The sequence below is a fragment of the Hordeum vulgare genome, chromosome 1H (assembly GCF_904849725.1).
Source record: "Hordeum vulgare subsp. vulgare chromosome 1H, MorexV3_pseudomolecules_assembly, whole genome shotgun sequence".
In the NCBI taxonomy this organism is placed as follows: Eukaryota; Viridiplantae; Streptophyta; class Magnoliopsida; order Poales; family Poaceae; genus Hordeum; species Hordeum vulgare.
In genome coordinates this window covers 272,562,688-272,582,501 of record NC_058518.1, presented here as the reverse complement: position 1 = coordinate 272,582,501, position 19,814 = coordinate 272,562,688, and the positions used below count along the sequence as shown (strand labels likewise).

At 45.0% G+C, this 19,814-nt stretch overlaps 2 protein-coding genes and 2 long non-coding RNA genes across 4 annotated transcripts; 3 read left to right on the top strand and 1 right to left on the bottom strand.

The window, feature by feature from the left end:
* Positions 1-5: 5 nt before the first annotated feature.
* On the bottom strand, positions 6-1,501 carry LOC123430866 (WASH complex subunit 1). Its single transcript, XM_045114704.1, has 5 exons — positions 1,212-1,501; positions 968-1,100; positions 660-891; positions 418-561; positions 6-331 (listed from the first exon to the last, which is right to left on the bottom strand). Exons 1-5 carry the CDS (start codon positions 1,301-1,303, stop codon positions 207-209), a joined length of 726 nt encoding a protein of 241 aa, XP_044970639.1. The 5' UTR covers positions 1,304-1,501; the 3' UTR covers positions 6-206.
* Positions 1,062-3,099, top strand: LOC123430877. The gene is made up of 3 exons (XR_006622988.1): positions 1,062-1,273; positions 2,783-2,848; positions 3,008-3,099. It is a non-coding gene; the product is annotated as an uncharacterized LOC123430877 (long non-coding RNA).
* A 396-nt stretch (positions 3,100-3,495) lies between these two features.
* LOC123430885 lies at positions 3,496-4,072 on the top strand. The gene is made up of 3 exons (XR_006622990.1): positions 3,496-3,587; positions 3,810-3,901; positions 3,981-4,072. It is a non-coding gene; the product is annotated as an uncharacterized LOC123430885 (long non-coding RNA).
* A 1,368-nt stretch (positions 4,073-5,440) lies between these two features.
* Positions 5,441-8,258, top strand: LOC123430856. The gene is made up of 2 exons (XM_045114695.1): positions 5,441-6,357; positions 7,504-8,258. Exon 1 carries the CDS (start codon positions 5,530-5,532, stop codon positions 6,343-6,345), a length of 816 nt encoding a protein of 271 aa, XP_044970630.1. The 5' UTR covers positions 5,441-5,529; the 3' UTR covers positions 6,346-6,357; positions 7,504-8,258.
* Positions 8,259-19,814: the final 11,556 nt, after the last annotated feature.

The following is a 19,814-nucleotide window of genomic DNA, read 5'->3' as shown; positions in this document are numbered from 1 at the left end:
AGCCATTCTTCAAATCCGCGGCTATTATTGAAACCAGTCTTTTCTTTGCCATAATAAATTGCACGAACGTTTTAACGCAGGATAACGTAGTCTGGAACTTGAAACAAAGCTAGACTGGTTTCATGGAATTTTACATTACACGTCATTACTTGCAAACTGGGATCTGACTGACATGCCGCCGAGCGGCGGCTGTTGAATCCAGCTAGCTAGTGCCACTCCATGCCGCCGAGCGTGATGGAGCCCATGCCTTCCCACATGTCCTCGGTCCACCCGACCTCCTCGCCATCGACGCCCTCCTGCTCGCCCTGCCACAGCCCGCCGCCGTTCGCGTCTGGCAGTCAGCCAAAACCACCAATCAGCTCGGCTCATCTCCCCGCCGTTTACTCGACACAGAATGAATTCGGCGAGAGATCTTACAGTGGTTGTACAGGCCACGGCCGCCGTCGCCGCGGCCAGCGATCCTTCCCCTCGTCCTCGTCGCCTTCGGCAGCCTCGGCTTCGGGTCATCACCAAGCACCACCACGTGCCCGGCGTTGCTGCTCGCGCGCCCCTCGTTGCCTCCTACGGAAGAGGCAAATGAGATCGGTGGTGCGATGCCTCACAAACTAGCAGCATGACGCGAGAGGAAGAGTAGCTCTGCAAATGGAGGGCGCACGCACCCAAGGGCCCCTTCCGCTTCCGCGACTCCCAGCGGCGGCTCCCCGCCGCGATGTCCTCGACGTCGAGCCGGACGCCGCCGTCGTCCGCGTCGCCCCCCGCCTCCGCAGCGGCGGCTCTCGCCGCCGGGGGCGACGAGCCGTTGAACCGCCTGAACACCGCCGCGTCCAGAGCGCTCGCGTCGGCCCCGCGCCTCGCCGAGGAGCCCACCGACGAGAACGCGCTCGCCTTCTCCTGCCAGGCACCGCCGCCATCAAGAACGGAGAAACGCGACGCAAGGGGGGAAGAACAAGGGCAGACCGATCGATACCCTGATGGTCTTGTTGGTGACTCTGACGATCTCCCGCTTCGGCGGCGCCGGCGGAGAGTTCGGAACCTCGTCGTCCTCCGCTACCGGCGGCGGCGGCGGCGGCGGGTAGGGATTCGGTTCCCCATCGGCAGCTCTGGAGGATCCAAGAAACGAAGGCAAGGGTTAGAAGACTAGAGATCCAGCAAATTTTTGGGGAAAAAAAAAGAAAGAAAAGATTCTTTGGTGGTTTCCCTCCTCGATCTACCTGGGCTTGAAGAGGAACGATTGCAGGGTGGTCTGGCCGCCGGACGATCGGATTCTGCTCGGGTACGTCTTCTTCTTATTCTGCTTCCTCATTCTACCTCCCCAAGATTTTGGTTCTCCGTCCTTCTCTCGCCAAGCAGGAGTACTGTACTAGGCTAGAGCTTGCCCAAATTTGTTGGCGCCAAAGAAAATGAGAGCGCTCCCGCCCGAAATTTTGGGGATAAAATCACTAGGCGCAGCCCATTACTGCCTCCTTGCCAAAGGCCACTTCTTACGAGTTAAGCCTAATATGTCTCAAAAAAAAAAAAACGAGTTAAGCCTAATACGGGTACTACATAATGAGGTTACAATTAATCATATTCGGAATCTTGAGAGACCAATCTGATGCAAAACAGCAAGAACACAAGATAATAGTACTAGTTTTTCTTTTCTTTTCTGGACGAAAACAGCAGCGCTGCTTTCATTCAATTCTAACCGAATAAAGGGTACAGAGTTCGAGCCCGTGATGCAATCCCACATAGTGCAACACGAACAAAGAAGAAAGCAAAAGATAACAACAGGTGAGGCACTGGAAAGGAGCAAAGCATTAGCTTTTCTTGGCAGGAATGTTACAAGTGCAGAACTAGAGTTACATGTTGGTCGCCTACTTTTGGTTCAGGAGCCTGCGGTACATCCATACGATGAACAGAAGCTGCGCCACGGAGACGACGACAAGGAGGACGACCACCAAAACTGGGCCGATGCCCCACGTATTCCCAGAGCCGTGCTTCTCCCTGTGGCGGCGATGGCGACGGCGGGAGGCCATCCTGTGGTGGTGCTGCATCGAGCTGAGGAACCGAGCTCGCAGGGTGTCCGTATCGGTGTCGGCCCAAATGGCGGTGTACACCTTTGGTGCCTGATGCGAGTCATCATCCTTGACGTCGATGGAGAAATGGGCATTGTCTTCGTCGGCGTGGCTGTTGGTTTGGTATCTGTATGTCATGGTTGCTTCGGTCGTACCAATGGCACCACACGGTGTGCACACGGGCTTCGAATGTAGATCGGGGTTCTTGGATGCTCCAGTAGATGGATGTTCCACTGGCTCAGCCATGCTTTTGTAGGTAACTTTCTCCAAGGTTTTGTTCGCCATGCGAGGGATTTTCTTGATGGATGCGCCTATGCCACTGCCTGCACCTGCGAAACTGGCTTCTTGCTTCTTCGGTGCCCGTTGCTTGCGCCAGGCTAAACTTGCAGGCAACATGCAGGGCTCCGAATCACACGTGGTTTCAGTAGCGCTGAATGCTTTAGATTCTTCATCATGATTTGGATTGGCTGGCAAACTGATGCTCCTCTCCTCCATATGACCACCAGTGTTGTCAACAGCAGTACATGTAGAATCTTTAGCAATACTTACTGTGTGATGACCTTCAAGGATTAAGCTGCTATTGATAGTGCCAGCAGATTTTGGTGCTACATCTCTGTCTGCTGGAATTTCTGGCGTTGTTGTCGCATTTGTGCTTGCACTTGCAGAAGTTGCTGTCACTTTTACCTTGTTGACATTCTTCTGATTGATTGCGTTCGGTGAATGTGCAGCGGCGTCAGCATGATCGTCTTCTCTTATGTTGAATGTTACTTTCCTGGAGCGAGCCGTGATAGCAGGTGAACCATTTTCAGTTTTATCACTGCCAGCTTGTGTTGGCACATTACTTGCAGTGTCATGAACTCTCCTGGTCTGTTTACTGATGTTAGCAAAGTTCTCTCCTTTATTCAATGTGCATTCCTCGCTTTGACATAAACTGATGTTCGAATTTTGATCAGCTTCAGTTCTGTTGATTACTCGAGACCCTTCACGGACCAAGTTATGACCAACTGCAGCAGCAGATTTACTAACAGAAGAATCCCCAGCAGCGCCAGCGTCAGTAGGAACATCCTTTCCTATCTTTGACCTTCTTCGCCTAGTTGCATCAGGACCAGTTTCTTGAGGGGTAACTTTTGACAGCAAGCCTGTATCGTTATTGCCACTGCGATCATCATTAACAACAGGACGCGGTTTCTCCACTCGTGAGTGGGCTTTAATTGGGTGAGCAGGTAACAGCACAACTGAATCTGCATCTTCCTCAGCTTCACCCTCTTCAGGAATAACTTCTGCCAGCTTATGCAGGCTACGCCGGCTATTTCTCTTTTCTGTGTTCCTACGAGTCACACTGCCTTCAGCCATGGGAGCTCCTTTTTTCACTGCTTTTGAATCGAAGAAGCCACTGATGTGCATATAACCAGTACCTGAAGCTGCAACCCAAACATCTTGATTGGCATTTCTGTTATCTGCCGACGCCTCATCAGCACTATCAGAAGCAGCAGTTTCAAGGTTTCCTTGAGCATTCACATTGCTATCGAAGATGTAAGGGTTCTTGGAATAGTATATGTAATCACCGGAACCGGTCGTCGACCCGTGAACCTGTACAATGTCCTTGATCAGGGGCCAGTCTGGGCCATCCACCAGGCACCTTTTGAGCAGTTTGATCGTGCTTGTGACATCCAGCGAGCGCAGCTTTGCTGCAAGCGCCTTGATCCATCTTGGGACTTCCTGCAACTGATGATCAAATATGTGCACTGCTTGCAGGCTGTCGACGTTCTCCACAGTATGCAGCACTGGGCAGTGGGATATGCTAAGGTCCTCAAGGGAAGGCATGCCTGATACCTTCTTCAGATCAGGTGCGTTCCAAATGCTCAATTCCCTCAGTGCAGCAATGCCCTCCACAGCCTCAAGGCTCGCCATGTCCACCATGCGCAGCTCCACCAGGGATGTCACTTGTCCGAGGCCGCCAGGCAGGCGTCGCAGCTCAGGGCAGCTCTCGAGCTGCATCGCCTGCAAAGAGGGCAACGCTCCTGCCTCGATATCCATCCATGTCTCGAGCTTACGCAACCCTTGCAAGCGCAGGTTCTCAAGCTTTGGAAAAGGTACCTCAGGGGCGTGGCATTTGCCCATGAACTCTGCATCGATAGACGTGAGAGCTGAAGAATCCGCAATGCACAACGATCTCAGCTCTGGCATCAGGCCTAGTGGAGGGAGGGACTGGCACAAGTTGCACCCGATGATGTCGAGGTGGCGAAGAATTGGGAGGGAAATGTCTGACAGCCAGTTGGGGAACTTGGCCCCAAAATAGCCGGCAATCTTTAGCGACTCCAGGCACGGTGGAGGGTTGAGCTCTTCCAGCACATCCTCAATCTTCCTGACCGCTGTTGGTGTCTGTGGCAGACTGACAGTGTCGTTGCTGCATGACAGTGCGAGCTCCCTGAGGCTCATCTTGCTGGCAAGTGCCACTTCAGCTGCCTCAGACCGACCGGGGGCCCTCTCGAGCTTGTGCACATGGAGTATCCTCAGCTGGCACAAGTGCTTGAGCTCAGCCAGAGGCCATCCACCCCTATCCTCTTTGCTGGCCACGGCGAAGCACCGGAGCGACGTGAGGCTTCTCAGCTGGCCTACCCTGAACGCGGCGGCATCGATCGTCGTTCCGGCAAGGTCAAGGTCTCTGAGCCCCTTCAGGTGCTTCATGCCTTTGGGCAGAGCGTGCAGTGACTTGCACTCCCTCAGCAGAAAGAATTTGAGGCTCCACAGGTTGCCGATGGACTCTGGAACCGCATGTATCCTTGTCCGGGACAGGTTCAGTAGCCTCAGATGAACTAGATTCCCCAGAGTCTCTGGGATGAGCTCAATTCCTGTTTCACTCAGGTCGAGGACTCGCAGCTGGTGGTGCAACCTGGTGAAGATGTTTCCTTCGGTTGCCAGTGGGTTCCTGGGAAGCAGCAGCGTCCTTATCCTCTCCGAATTCAGGATCCTCTCCGGTATCGCAGCAATGTTTCTTCCCGGGAGCGAGACACGCCGTGGTCTGAATGAGGCGTCGCCGTCGTCGGGCAGCCGCTGGACGTCGCCGGTGAAGCCCTCGCCTTGCAGGAGCAGCTGCGCCAGAGCATGCAGCGCTTCGTGCATCATGCATCCGCGCACGTCTTCCTGCGTCGTCTGGAGAAGGTTCCTGCCGACGAGCTCGTCGTAGTACCCCTCGGCTACCTCCTCGACGGAGGCGCCGCTCCTGCTCCGCACCAAGCGCTCGGCCATCCAGTGCCGCACGAGCACCCGCCTCTCGACGGCGAAGCCCGGGGGGAACAGCGAGCAGTACAGGAAGCATTGCTTCAGGTGGTGCGGCAGGTCGTCGTAGCACAGGTACAGCGCCCTCGTGGCGTCGTCCGGCAGCCCCTGTACCGACCACGCGGGGCTCGCGAGCACCTCGCCCCACTCGTCGGTGCTGGCCTCCCGTGTCCTCAGCACGCCGGCGACCGCCTTGATGGCCAGAGGGATGCACCCGCACTTGTCGACGAGCCTTTCTCCGACGCCCTTCAGTTGCCTCTCGTCGGCGGCCACGCACGCCGATGTGCGGAGCAGAAGCCAGCCGTCGTCGGCGCTGAGCCTCTTCACCCGGTGGACGAGGCTGGCGCCCATCTCGCGGGCGGTGGTGCCGCGCCGCGCCGTGACCAGCACCTTGCCGCCGCTGCCGCCGCGCTCCAGTGGGTTCTGCAGCACGTCCTCCCACACCCCGCCGTACCAGACGTCATCGACCACGAGCAGGAACCTCTTGTTCGCCACCAGGCATGTCAGCATTGCCTGGAGGTCGGCGACGCTCTCGCCGCCCTTGGTGTCGCCGCCAAAGGCGTCGATGACCTGCGAGAGCAGGCCGGCATCCGTGTACCCTCTGGAGAGGCGGACCCATGAAGTCGACCCAAAGCTGCAACGCACCCTCGCGCTCTCGTATACCATCCTCGCGAGCTTGGTCTTGCCGACGCCGTCCGGTCCGACGATGGCGACGACCTCGCATGCGGCTGGCCTGGCCGTCTGCGTCAGCCGATCGACGAGCAGGCGGGCGTCGTCCTCGATCCTTGTGCCGACGATGCCTGGATCAGCTGGCTGGTGGCGCCGCAGCAACGTCCGTGTATGGTCGGTGGGGTCGGCCGCGTACGCCGCGTGGAGCTGCAGCCGGCGCTGCTTCCTCATGATGGCCTGCAGGTTCTCGTTCACGCGCTTGAGGTCGGCAGCGATATCGCTCTGGGGCTCCGCGTCCTCGCAGCAGGAGGATAGCAGCCATGGAAGAGCCTGCACGCCATGACGAGAGGACAAGGTAATTAACAAAACCTGCAATGCAATGCAACAGCGTGATCCTAGTTTGTTTGTTCAAGTCAGAGGTAGCAATCTCGCCTGCTGCTGCTGCGGCGGATGCTTGGGTTCCCTGCCCCCGAGCCGGCGCGCGGCGACCCTGCACCGGTCGACGGCGCCGTCTGCCTCGTACGCCGCGGCGCGTACCTCGGCGAGCCACCGCGCGGTGGCCTCGTCCCCGCCCGCCGCCTGCGCCTCGGCGTCGCCCAGCACGGCGGCCACGCTCTCCAGCCTCGCCGCCAGCTTCCTCGCGGCCGCTGCGACGCCTAGCTCCTGCGCCACCTCCCCTTCGGCGACGCTGCGCCACCGCGCCGCGGTGTCCGGCACGAACGCGCCGAGCACCACGGCCATGTCAATCGCCTCCGATCACGACGTCGTCTACCCTCGCCGAGACAATTGTTTCGTTCGTTCGTTTGTTTATTATGGAATTGATTTGTTCGTTGGATGGAAGAGAATAAAAAGGATCACCTACGAACGAAGTCAACTTCTAGGAACTAATAATTCAGAATGTAATTGCGTCCCGGGGATCGCGTCATGATGAGCATACACTTGCTGCGGTTAGGCTAAAACTACCTGGAATAGTTCTAGCCTACTAAGATGAGGGCCACGCTGTATTAGGAAATAACCTTTAGGCTGCCCGTAATGAAACTATCATAGGTAATATCATGCATGCCAACTAGACAATTTTAACAAGGTGTCATAGAATTAAATGAAAAAAGAGATGATTGGGTATCATATCATGATACCGTATCATATTAAATGATGTCCTACTATATGTCTTGCATGGCAATAAATGACATATCCTATGATACTAACATTATGATACTATGCATTACAGATGTGGTATCATATGCATGATACTAGTATATGATACTATCCATTACAACCAGCCTTATATTAAATGAGAAATTTGGTTATTTGCCACTTTTAATATGGAGCTTCTCAAAATTGCCACTTTCATGATTGGCTTCGCAAAATTGCCACCCAGGTCGTTACCTCCTTGATTACTATGCCATTTCCCTCCTTTTATCGATTTTTTTTTGTTCTTTCTTAGTTAAAGGCACCGAAAAAGACCAAATTACCCTAAGGCTGTGTACACGTCCGTATGCAGCTGGTTCGACAAAAAGGAGAACGAGCCACACAAAAAATCGTGTTCGGTAGCCTGCTCGCATGCCGTCGCAGCTAGGCCAGCCCGCCTGTTCGGCCGCTCGTCGGGGATCAAGAGGAGCCGAGGAGGATGGGCATGTGACCGCGTAGGAGCTGCCGTCCGCCGGTAAGAATTCTTCGACTGCCTAGCGCAAGGACGATAAATTTACCTAGAGGTGGAAGATTCGGTTTTCTAAATTGAAAGATTGAGTACAAGTGATGTTTTAGTAGAGAAATAGAGTTGCGTTACATTGGTATTTTAGATTATCCTTGTGCTCGGGTCTTGATCATGCCACTTTTCTTAAATCATCCGTTCATGTTTTGTCTCAGAAACCAAGTTTCTCATTCTTGTATCAGCTGCCAGATGTGCTGCTGTTTGTAGGACTGTAGCTGCCATGCTCTCGTTTTGGTTCCAGGATGTTGTTCTAGCTATAATTGAATAGCATTCCAGATTTTCTTGGTGCAAGTTTTTGGACTGAAAGTCGCACACCAGTGGATTCAGCTATTACCCCCCTAATGGGAAGTGAAGTCAATGAGATGAGGGGGCACTGAATCAATTTTTCACACCTCAATTTGAAGATGAGAAAAAACTGTATTGTACCATTCCATTCGATGTATTGAGGAGATCAAAATTCTGAAACAAACAGTATGTAAACGACATAAACTGAGCATAATCTGCTACGAGAGATGCTACATCCACGTACGTATGCTTACGGGTTAGTAAGACTTGGCCACGTTAAATTACGTATGCTTACGGGTTAGCAAGACTTGGCCACGTTTGATTGGATTAAGGGGAGGTTGAGGCCCACCCCCGCTGAAAATCAGGGGGAGATTAGTAGTAGTTTAAGGGAAGCACGTAAGATTTTGTAGAGCTTATTCGTAAGTCTAACATTACTCATCTGCTACATATTCAGAAAGATTGCGTTCATGTCGCCACTGCTGTACCGGGCGATGGGCAGCATGCGATGCCGACAAGATCGGCGGCACGTGTCATCAAAGAAATCAGCAGCATCCAGGAGATCGGGGTCACACAACATCGAGGAGATGGGGATGGCGTCCAACGATTGACGCAATACATCCAGGCGATAGGGGTCAAAGATGGTATTGTCGGCCGGCAGCACGCTCTCGTCCGCTTGAAGTCTGATTGCATGCGCAAGTACGTGTAGATAACATCAGGGGCATTTTGGTCTTCTCCAATGCCTATAAATAGGAAAATAAAAAGGAAATCAATAAAAGAAGGTAAATGGCATAGTAATCAAATTGCGCATAACCTGGATGGCATATTTACGAAGTCAATCTTGACAGTGGTAATTTTGCGAAACCTCATATTAAAAATGGCAAATAATCAAATTTCTCTATATCAAATCTAGGACGCTAATAACGAGCGACCGTTGCCCTAGGAAAAAGAAGAAAAATTGGAGAAAAAAAATCCAAAACAAACCTTGATGATTTAAATGAAAGTTAAATAAAATCCCAAACTTTTAAACCCTGAAATCAGTACACCAAACTTTTCGATCCCAATCTCTTCCTAATCTTTATCTTTACCTTTTAATAAAGTAATTAGTGCTTCTGTCGTCCGTCATTAACATTGCCCATAAAGTTGATGAAAATTACCCAGAATTGTCACTTATAAGTCATAGAAAACGTTTCAAACAGGAAAATCCCCGGACTGGGCCGACCCATGTAGGCACCTCCTATATTACGCTCTGGGCATTGGAAAAGATGCAGCACACCTATTTGGGCCGGTCCATGCATGGCAGCCTGTTCTTTTAGTTTAGTTTTTTTATTTTACTTTTCAGTTCCATTTTTTCTACTTTAAATAATTTAGAACTTCAAATATTTTTTTGAAAAATTAAGAAACTGAGAATTTTGAAATAAAATATTAAAAAAACATAATTTTTTTGAGAACTCAAAATCTACTCAGGAGTTTTGAAAAATGTTTGCATATACAAAAAAATGTTTAAATTTTTAGAAAATGTGTGTAAAATGAAAAAGTCAATAATTTTAAACAAAAGTCCGTCTAAAAATCTTAAAAACAGTTCGTGCCTCTGTTTTATTTTCATTTTCTGTTCCATTTTTTCAAATTTAAATAATATCAACTTTTGAAAAACTTTTGCAACTCATAAAACTGAGAATTTTGAAATAGAATTTTGAAGAAAACATAAAATGTTTGTGAATTCAAAAGATGCTCGGGATATTTGTAAAAGTATTTCCATATTCGAAAAAATGTTCATAATTTTGAGAACAATGTTGGTGAAAACAATAAAAGTCCATGATTTTAAGAAAAAAGTTTGTGTATTATTTTTTGAGTGCAATTAAAAAAAATGTTTGCTAATTCAAAAACTGTTCATGCATTTCAAGAAATGTCATAAATTTTAAGGACGTAATATGATCAGCATCCTTGAAGATTATAATTATTTTTCTTCCGTTGCAACGCACAGACCCTTTTGCTAGTCCTAATAATAAAGCGCGAAGCGCTTCTGTCGTCCGTCGCGGTTATTTTGCACGAACAACCCTCACTTTTCCAGTATTCAACCCGCGGTCTGTTTTTAGTCAAAAATCGAATTGTTTTTTAGTTTTTTGCATTTTTCAGAAAACCCCGTGCTATTTCAGGTAATCAACCCGCAGTCCGGATTTAAGTCAAAAAAAGAATCATTTTTTACATTTTTCTAAAAAAACTCTGATGTTTCAGGTAATCAACCCGCCCTCCGTATTTCTAACAAAAAAGCCCTAACTTTTCAGTTAATCAATCCACATTTTATCTAAAACAAAATTATCCATATCTTTTAAACCGTAACTTTGATTTTAACATGTTATATATGAAATTTGATTAAAAAAATGTGTAGAATCTAAATAGGATGTTATTTTTAGCCGTTGAATACTTCTTAAATATTATTTTTTGTGCAAACTTAATCTGTAGTGCACGGTCCTTTTTTTTCTCTCTTTCCGGTGACGATACGAATTGCAATAAACATCCATTAAATTAAAACCAAATTAATATGAAAGAAAACATCGTTAACAACACATGCACACCTTTGGAAAAATCTCGTGGGAGAAACAACATATTTCTCATCTTATTGCAAGTGACTGTATATTCAAACGCGTTTTCATTGTGTGAGCACTAAAGCCATCGTCGACAACACAAATGTGATGCCATGTAAAAATATATTGCGTTCGGAGCGTGTGTTATTTTCGCTTCCATTGCAACGCACGGGCCCTTTTGCTACCTATTTTAAAGGCGTTCTCAAACAAAGACTGTCGACGTGGGAGGTTGAACCCACGATTGTTGGGTGCTGCGGCAGAGAGATGGGAGCGTGGTGAGAATATTGGTTGGCCCACACCATAGAAAGGTAGCTAGCATTTTAAATGTCAGGTTTTTTATTTTTTATTCAAAATTTCAAAAGATATCTGTGTTAAAAAATGATCATTAATTCAAAAAATGTGCACGTTTTTCAAAATTTGTTCAGAAGTTAATAATTCTTCATGTTTTCTATTTCTGGTCACAATTTCAATATGTATCATGTTTTTTTGAACATCTTTGGAATTTTCAAATTATGTTTGCAATTTTAAAACTCTTTGTGATTTTAAAAATTGTTCACATTTTTTAGAAAAGTTCAAATTCGAAATGTTGTTCACATATTTCGAAAGATGTTTTACAATTTGAAAACATCGTGTCAAATTTAAAACATGCTTTTACTATTTTATAACTTATTTGCATTTAAAAATGGCATTTAAAATTGTTTATATTTTAGTAGAAATGTTTTTATCCTTTTGAAAAATGATTTCATGTTGAATGCTTTTGTGTGTTCTTATACAGTGCCTAGCCTCGCGCGCCTCTGTTACGGGGTGCCGAGTTTGTGTCCTCGCAAATGCAGTGGCTTCTCAGTTTTTTTACTCTCCCAACTTCTTTTAGTTTGAAAAATGTTTATTGTTCTTAAGTAGACATGTGTCAAAAACAAAACTGATTAGAGACGGCAAATGAACACAACATTTTTTTGTCCCTCATTAAAGAGGACGAGTAGCTTCGTGTTGTTCAAAAATGTTTATTACCTCACAAAAAAAGTTTATTGTCATTAAGTAGACATGTGCCAAAAAATAAAACTGATTAAGGCCTACAAAGAAACAAAATGAAAAGCAAAATCCAATATGAAGAAAACTAAAAAATAAATAAAAGAAAACCAAGAGTATAACATGGAAAGATAAAATTAAAGAAAACAAATGATAAAAAAATATTGCGAAGTAAAAGCCAAATATAAAATCAATGAAAAACCAAATAAAAAAACAAAACAAAAACTAGAGTAGAGCAACCGACCTAGATCTTGCACGAGCGACTGCACTAATGGGCCATGTCAGTGAGCAGTAGCTAAATACTTCCAAGTTCGGGGTTTAATATAGACCGGGATCAAAGAGTTTGGTGAGCTGATTTCGAGGATTGAAAGTTTGGGGTTCATTTTTTTGTCAACAAGTTCCCTTGGTTTGCTCGAAAAAACACCACCCAAGTTGGTAACACGCAAAAAATTTGTTTACATATTATTTTTCTTGATGAACTCTCTATTGGCCCATTCACATAGCAACAACCAAAAAAGCCTAATTAGTATGTTATAGGGAAAAACTACCAAGGCCAAACATTGCATGTGTTTGAAATCTCTCACAGTAAACAAAATTGTCATGATCTAGGTCGGAAACAAACTTCTAAAAACATGGCAAATTTGGTAAAAAGATGTTTGTAAATGAGCTATGCACAAGTTAAAAAAACAAAATTTTACCTAAAAAGTGATGTAAAAACTAGTTCTCTAGTACATGGCTTTTTTTGAAAGAAAGTTGTTTCAAACAATATGGCAAAATTTACAAGAATTTGTAGCAGTCACATGGCAAATATGTTCTACAGAATATGGCAAGTTTGTGAATAGAATGGTTGGAAGCATCACACGACAATTGGTAGAGAAGGTGTTTGTGTGGAACATGGCAAAATTTGCATCGCATAGTAAATTTACAAAAAAATATCTCCTACAAATTGGTAGAGAAGGTGTTTGTGTGGATGTCATTAGAGATTGTCGTAAACTTAATTGCTATCTATTGTATTTACCAACCAGAAAATAGGAGGGAGACATCAAACACATTAGCAGATAGTATGTATTTAAAGTTGGCATGTCATGTTGATAGGAAAAAAAATCAAAAGCCAAAAAAATATCATGGCAAAAATGTGCCATGCAAACACAATTTAATATGATAGAGAGCATAAATTCGGATGATTTATGGCAAATACCAGTTTGACAAAAAAACACTCTACACACACACACAAACTTGCCATGATAAAAAAAGGATAGATTTGACATGTTAAAGTTTCTACTTATCACATGGCAAATTACAAAATATGTTTGGTTTTTTGAATCACAACAACTTGTAGACAAGTTTGTGAGGGTCACATGACAAATACTCTTTAGGTATTATGTTATGCAAAATCATCACAACTTGTGAAAAAAAATCGTCACATGGCATCAATGGGGCACCTACTTGCCAAGCCAGTACAAGCTACACATAGGAAAAAAATCGTGCGTTTTACCCCCACCTCCCCATACCCGTTTTTTTATGATATGTAGCAAAGAGATTTTCCATGATATACACAATAAATTTGCCATGTATGCACAATAAATTGGCAGTGTATGTATAATAAGCTTGTCATGGTTAAGATTGAAAATGCTATATAACACAAATTTTCCATGTTCAAAATGTCAAATTCAAACAAATTGGTTAACTAAAAAAATAATGGCAACAATTTGGAAAAGTGCTTGTAATAGTCACATGGAAGAAATATAGCTTGCTCACCCCGTTAAAGGGACGAAAGGGATAACAGTTTGGAAAAATGCTTGTAATACTCTTCCTAACCCCATTGAAGAGATGGAAAAAATTGTGGCAACAATTTGGTTAAAATGCTTGTAATAGTCCATGATTGTGATATTGAAAGGACTAAAGCCACACTTGTAACTCTATTGAAGAGAGCAACCGATCCATGGGTTGAATAACTACCATCAGTCTTCGAGAGCCTATGAACAACCATCAATCGCTCCACCTAGTTCACATAGTTCTTCATGGCGTATGGTGCGAAAGTGATCATGTCGGATGATGTGATCCATGACTCCCCCAAGGTGTGGCGTACTTAGAAGTCAAAGCCGAATAGGCACGGCAAGATGGGCTTGACCTCCTTGAGGAGGACCGAGAGGTCGCCCTTTCCCGCCCTAAAGTCTATTAGCAAATACTGCGTTGATATCACAGTCGACACGTGCACATACGTGCATTTGCAGTCGACAATCATATTGTTGTGTCGTGCCAAATGTAAAAGAAGTGCCTCAAGTTGGCCTCACCTTGGGAAGTACCATTTATTCTCTCACAAGCTTTGAGCGATAGTACATACCGACTGTCCGACTGTATGATATCAATAAAAACGAGGATACCAAGAAACATGGAATGTGTCTCTCCTACGCCGATTCAACAAATGAGTTTTCTCCGAGTCTTGCTTAGATTACTAAACTATTGCATTTTCATTTTGAGTGCAACTTGATGAAATAAAATTGGCAATTTAATAATTGTTGTCTCATGTTACAACAACTTTGACTTTGAGAATTGCAGCTCTCTCGACTTCACCACCCTCGGGGGCTACACTACACACAGGGGATAAGCCAGTGAGACACTCAACACAATCAGACTTAACATATATACTAAAGGGTTCTCTTCATTTTGAAGTCACACACACTATGTGGCTCGCTAGTCGGCATGTTCCCGACTCGTTCTCCTTTCTATCTTAGCAAAAACATCAAAGTAAGTTGTCTTGGAACCTAAGACCAACTCCTTGTCTGCAACCTGACTGTTGTCCACCTGCCTGGTTGGAAAGAGCAAAAGCCAAAGAAAAATCGATTGTCCAAATGATTATTTGCAAAAAGTTTCAAAGTGAGAAGAGTAAAAAGACATAGCAAACCTAGTCAGATTTAACAAAAGTACTTAACCAGATAGAAGTTAAGTAGTACCACCACTAGTGAGACATAACATTTTACATCAATCACTCGACATTCCAAGGCTAATTTAAGGCAGTGTTTTCAGAGTCACACTTTAGCACACTCGTCATTTTCCTCCTCGACTCGAGTGTCTTCAATAGTTTCCTCCATGAAGTCATCTAGGTCGACAAAGGAGGCCACTCAGCTTGTAGTGTACTCGAACTTTTGGAAGCGCTCATCGATTGATACGTCCATTTTGCATCATGCTTTCATGTTGATATTTATCGCTTTATGGGCTCTTATTATACTTTGTGGAACCATACTTATGCCTTTTCTCTCTTATTTTGCAAGGTTTATCTGAAGAGGGAGAATACCGACAACTGGAATTCTGGACTGGAAAAGGAGCAAGTCTGAGTCCTCTATTCTGCGCAACTCCAAATGCCCTGAAAATCAACGTGGATTTTTTGGGAATATATAAAAAATACTGGCCGAAAGAAGTGTCAGAGGGGAGCAACCAGGGGCCCACAAGCCTGGTTGCCGCGGCCTACCCCCCTGGCCGCGGCAACAGGGCTTGTGGGCACCCTGGTGGCCCACTGCCCCCCTCTTTTGCTATATAAAGGGTTTCGTCCGAGAAAAAATCAGGGTGGAGTTTTTTCGTGGATTCGCCGCCGCCACAAGGCGGAACTTGAGCATAACCAATCTAGGGCTCCGGCAGGACGATCCTGCCGGGGAAACTTCCCTCCCGGAGGGGGTAATCGTCGCCTTCGTCATCACCAACACTCCTCTCGTCGGAGGGGAGTCATCTCCATCGACATCTTCATCAACACCATCTCCTCTCCAAACCCTAGTTCATCTCTTGTAACCAATCTCGGTCTCGCGACTCCGATTGGTACTTGTAAGGTTGCTAGTAGTGTTGATTACTCTTTGTAGTTGATGCTAGTTGGATTACTTGGTGGAAGAGTTTATGTTCAGATCCTTGATGCTATTCATTACACCTCTGATCATGATTATGATTATGCTTTGTGAGTAGTTACTTTTGTTTCTGAGGACATGGGATAAGTCATGCTAATAATAGTCATGTGAATTTGGTATTCGTTCGGTATTTTGATATGTTGTATGTTGTTTTTCCTCTAGTGGTGTTATGTGAACATCGACTACATAACACTTCACCATATTTGGGCCTAGAGGAAAGCATTGGGGAGTAGTAAGTAGATGATGGGTTGCTAGAGTGACAGAAGCTTAAACCCCAGTCTATGCCTTGCTTCGTAAGGGGCTGATTTCGATCCACTAGTTTAATGTTATGGTTAGACGTTATCGTAATTCTTATTTCGTAGTTGCGGATGCTTGCGAGAGGGGTTAATCATAAGTGGGATGCTTGTCCAAGTAAGGACAGTACCCAAGCGCCGGTCCACCCATATATCAAACTATAAAAGTAACGAACGCGAATCATATGAACATGATGAAACTAGCATGACAGAAATTCCCGTGTGTCCTCGGGAGCGTTTTTCCTCTTATAAAAGTTTGCTCAGGCTTGTCCTTGCTACAAAAGGGATTGGGCCACTTTGCTGCACCGTTGCTACTACTTGTCACTTGTTACTTTCCGCTTGCTACGTTTCACCTCATTACACCATCACTTGTTACCGCTACTTTCAGTGCTTGCAGTTATTACCTTGCTGAAAACCGTTTATCTGAGCCTTCTCCTCCTCGTTGGGTTCGACACTCTTACTTATCAAAAGGACTACGATTGATCCCCTATACTTGTGGGTCATCAAGACTCTTTTCTGGCGCCGTTGCCAGGGAGGGAAGCGCCTTTGGTAAGTGGAATTTGGTAAGGAAACATTTATATATTGTGCTGAAATTTATTGTCACTTGTCACTATGGAAACTGTTCCTTTGAGGAGTTTGTTTGGGGTATATTCACCACGAACGGAAGCACGAGGAGTTGTTCCTCAACCTGAGGTACCCACTGAAAATATCTTTTATGAAATTCCTTCGGGTATGCTTGAGAAACTGCTGGCTAATCCTTTTACAGGAGATGAATCTTCACATCCAGACTTGCATCTAATCTATGTAGATGAAGTTTGTGGTTTATTTAAGCTTGCAGGTTTGCCCGAGGATGAGGTAAATAAGAAAGTCTTTCCTTTATCTTTGAAGGATAAGGCGTTGACATGGTATAGGCTATGTAATGATACTGGATCATGGGACTACAATCGGTTGAAATTGGAATTTCATCAAAAGTTCTATCCTATGCATTTAGTACATCGTGACCGGAATTATATTTATAAATTTTGGCCTCGTGACAGGGAAAGCATAGCTCAAGCTTGGGGGAGGCTTAAATCAATGATGTATTCATGCCCCAATCATGATCTCTCGAGAGAAATTATCACTCAAAACTTTTATGCTCGGCTTTCTCATGAAGATCATACCATGCTTGACACTTCTTGTACCGGTTTTTTATGAAGAAGGATATAGACCACAAGTGGAATTTATTGGAAAGAATCAAACGTAACTCTGAAGATTGGGAGCTTGAAGAAGGTAAGGAGTCAAGTATGAATTTCCTGTTTGATTGCGTTAAATCTTTTGTTGAAACAAACACTTCTAGAGATTTTAGCGCTAAGTATGGACTTGACTCTAAGATAGTAGCTTCTCTATGTGAATCTTTTGCTGCTCATGTTGATCTTCCCAAAGAGAAGTGGTTTAAGTATCACCCCCCTATAGAAATCAACATAGTTAAACCCAATCTAGTTGAGGAGAAATTCATTGCTTTTAGTGATCCTCTTGTTCCTTGTGCCTACACTGAGAAACCACCTTACCCTGCTAGGAAAAAGGATTATTCTAAAGCTCCAACTGTGATACGTAGGAGTTACATTAGACCACTTGCACCCCCTGAGGAGATTAGAGTTGTACCTAGTGTTGCTATTATCAAAGATCTCTTAGCCGAAGACATAGACGGGCATGTTATCAAATTCTGTGAGGACTCCGCTAGAATTGCTAAACCTCACGCGAAAGACAAATACGGACTTGTAGTTGGCCTGCCCGTTGTTTCTGTCAAGATAGGAGATCATTGTTATCATGGTTTGTGTGATATTGGTGCTAGTGTTAGTGCAATACCCCGGTCCCTATATGATGAAATCAAAGATGAGATTGCACCTGCTGAGTTAGAACCCATTGATGTCACTATTACGCTTGCTAATAGAGACACTATCTGCCCTTTGGGAATTGTGAGAGACGTAGAAGTTCTGTGTGGTAAGACGAAGTATCCTACTGATTTCCTCGTCCTTGCTACCGCACAAGATAGCTTTTGTCCCATCATATTTGGTAGACCCTTTCTCAACACTATCAATGCTCATATTGATTGCATTAAACAGTCTGTCACTGTTAGTTTCGAGGGTGTGTCTCATGAATTTAACTTCTCCAAGTTTGGAAGACAACCCCATGAAAAGAGTCGTCTGGTAGGGATGAAATCATTGCTCTTGCCTCTATTGCCGTGCCTCCTATGGATCCTTTAGAGCAATATCTGCTTGAGCATGAAAATGATATGCATATGGATGAAAGAGATGAGATAGATAAAATTGTTTTAGAACAATATCCTATTCTCAACAATAATCTGCCTATTGAACTGCTTGGGGATCCTCCCCCACCAAAGGGTGATCCTGTGTTCGAGCTAAAACAATTACCAGATACTCTTATGTATGCCTATCTTGATGAGAAGGAGATATATCCTGTTATTATTAGTGCTCACCTCTCGAATCACGAAGAGAAGACGTTATTAAAAACTTTTAGGAAGCACCGTGCTGCTATTGGATGTACTCTTGATGATCTTAAGGGTATTAGTCCCACTCTATGTCAGCACAAGATTAAAACCGATCCTGATTCTAAGCTAGTTGCTGATCATCAACGGAGATTAAACCCGAGGATGAAAGAGGTCATGAGAAAAGAAATATTAAAGCTTCTGGAAGCATGAATCATTTATCCCGTTGCTCATAGTGATTGGGTAAGTCGAGTACATTGCGTACCTAAGAAGGGAGGTATCACCGTCGTTCCTAATGATAAGAATGAACTAATCCCATAGAGGATTATTACTGGCTATAGGATGGTGATAGACTTCCGGAAACTGAACAAGGCAACCAGGAAAGACCATTATCCTTTGTCATTTATCGACCAGATGCTAGAAAGGCTATCTAAACACACACACTTCTGCTTTCTAGACAGTTATTCAGGTTTCTCGCAAATACCTGTTGCACAATCTGATCAGGAGAAAACCACTTTCACCTGCCCCTTCGGTACCTTTGCTTATAGACGTATGCCTTTTGGCTTGTGCAATGCACCTGCCACCTTTCAAAGATGTATGATGGCTATATTCTTTGACTTTTGTGAAAAGATTGTTGAGGTTTTCATGGATGATTTCTCCGTTTACGGTTCTTCCTTTGACGATTGCCTCAACAACCTTGATCGAGTCTTACAGAGATGCAAAGATACCAACCTCGTCTTGAACTGGGAGAAGTGCCACTTCATGGTTAATGAAGGCATCGTCTTAGGACACAAAATCTCTGAGAGAGGCATTGAAGTTGATAAGGCTAAGGTAGATGCAATTGAGAAAATGCCTTGCCCCACAGATATCAGAGGTATATGAAGTTTCCTAGGTCATGCTGATTTCTATAGAAGGTTCATTAAAGACTTCTCTAAGATTTCTAGGCCTCTTACCAACCTCTTGCAGAAGGATGTTCCTTTTGTTTTCGATGAGGATTGTGAGGAAGCTTTCGAAATACTTAAGAAGGCCTTGATAACCGCACCTATTGTTCAACAACCTGATTGGAACGTGCCCTTTGAAATCATGTGCGATGCTAGTGATTATGCTGTTGGTGCTGTTCTAGGACAAAGAGTTTACAAGAAGTTGAATGTCATTCACTACGCTAGTAAAACTCTAGACAATGCCCAAAGAAACTATGCCACTACAGAGAAGGAGTTTTTAGCAGTCGTGTTTGCATGTGAGAAGTTTAGATCTTATATAGTTGACTCAAAAGTCACTATTCACTCTGATCATGCTGCTATTAGGTACATTATGGAGAAGAAGGACGCTAAGCCTAGGCTAATCAGATGGGTTCTCGTGCTACAGGAATTTGATTTGCACGTTGTTGACCGAAAGGGTGCTGATAAACCTGTAGCAGATAATTTGTCTAGGCTAGAGAATGTCCTTGATGACCCACGACCTATAGATGACAGCTTTCCTGATGAGCAATTGAATGTCATCCGCACTTCACATAGTGCACCGTGGTATGTTGATTACA

Excerpts from the sequence above, each read along its gene's own strand:
- LOC123430856 (XM_045114695.1), top strand. The coding sequence starts at position 5,530 with ATGGCCAGAGGGATGCACCCGCACTTGTCGACGAGCCTTTCTCCGACG.
- LOC123430866 (XM_045114704.1), bottom strand. The coding sequence starts at position 1,303 with ATGAGGAAGCAGAATAAGAAGAAGACGTACCCGAGCAGAATCCGATCG. Across the intron at positions 1,101-1,211 it reads TCGTTCCTCTTCAAGCCCAG|AGCTGCCGATGGGGAACCGA; the intron begins GTAGATCGAGGA and ends TGGATCCTCCAG. Across the intron at positions 562-659 it reads GAAGCGGAAGGGGCCCTTGG|GAGGCAACGAGGGGCGCGCG; the intron begins GTGCGTGCGCCC and ends CCTCTTCCGTAG.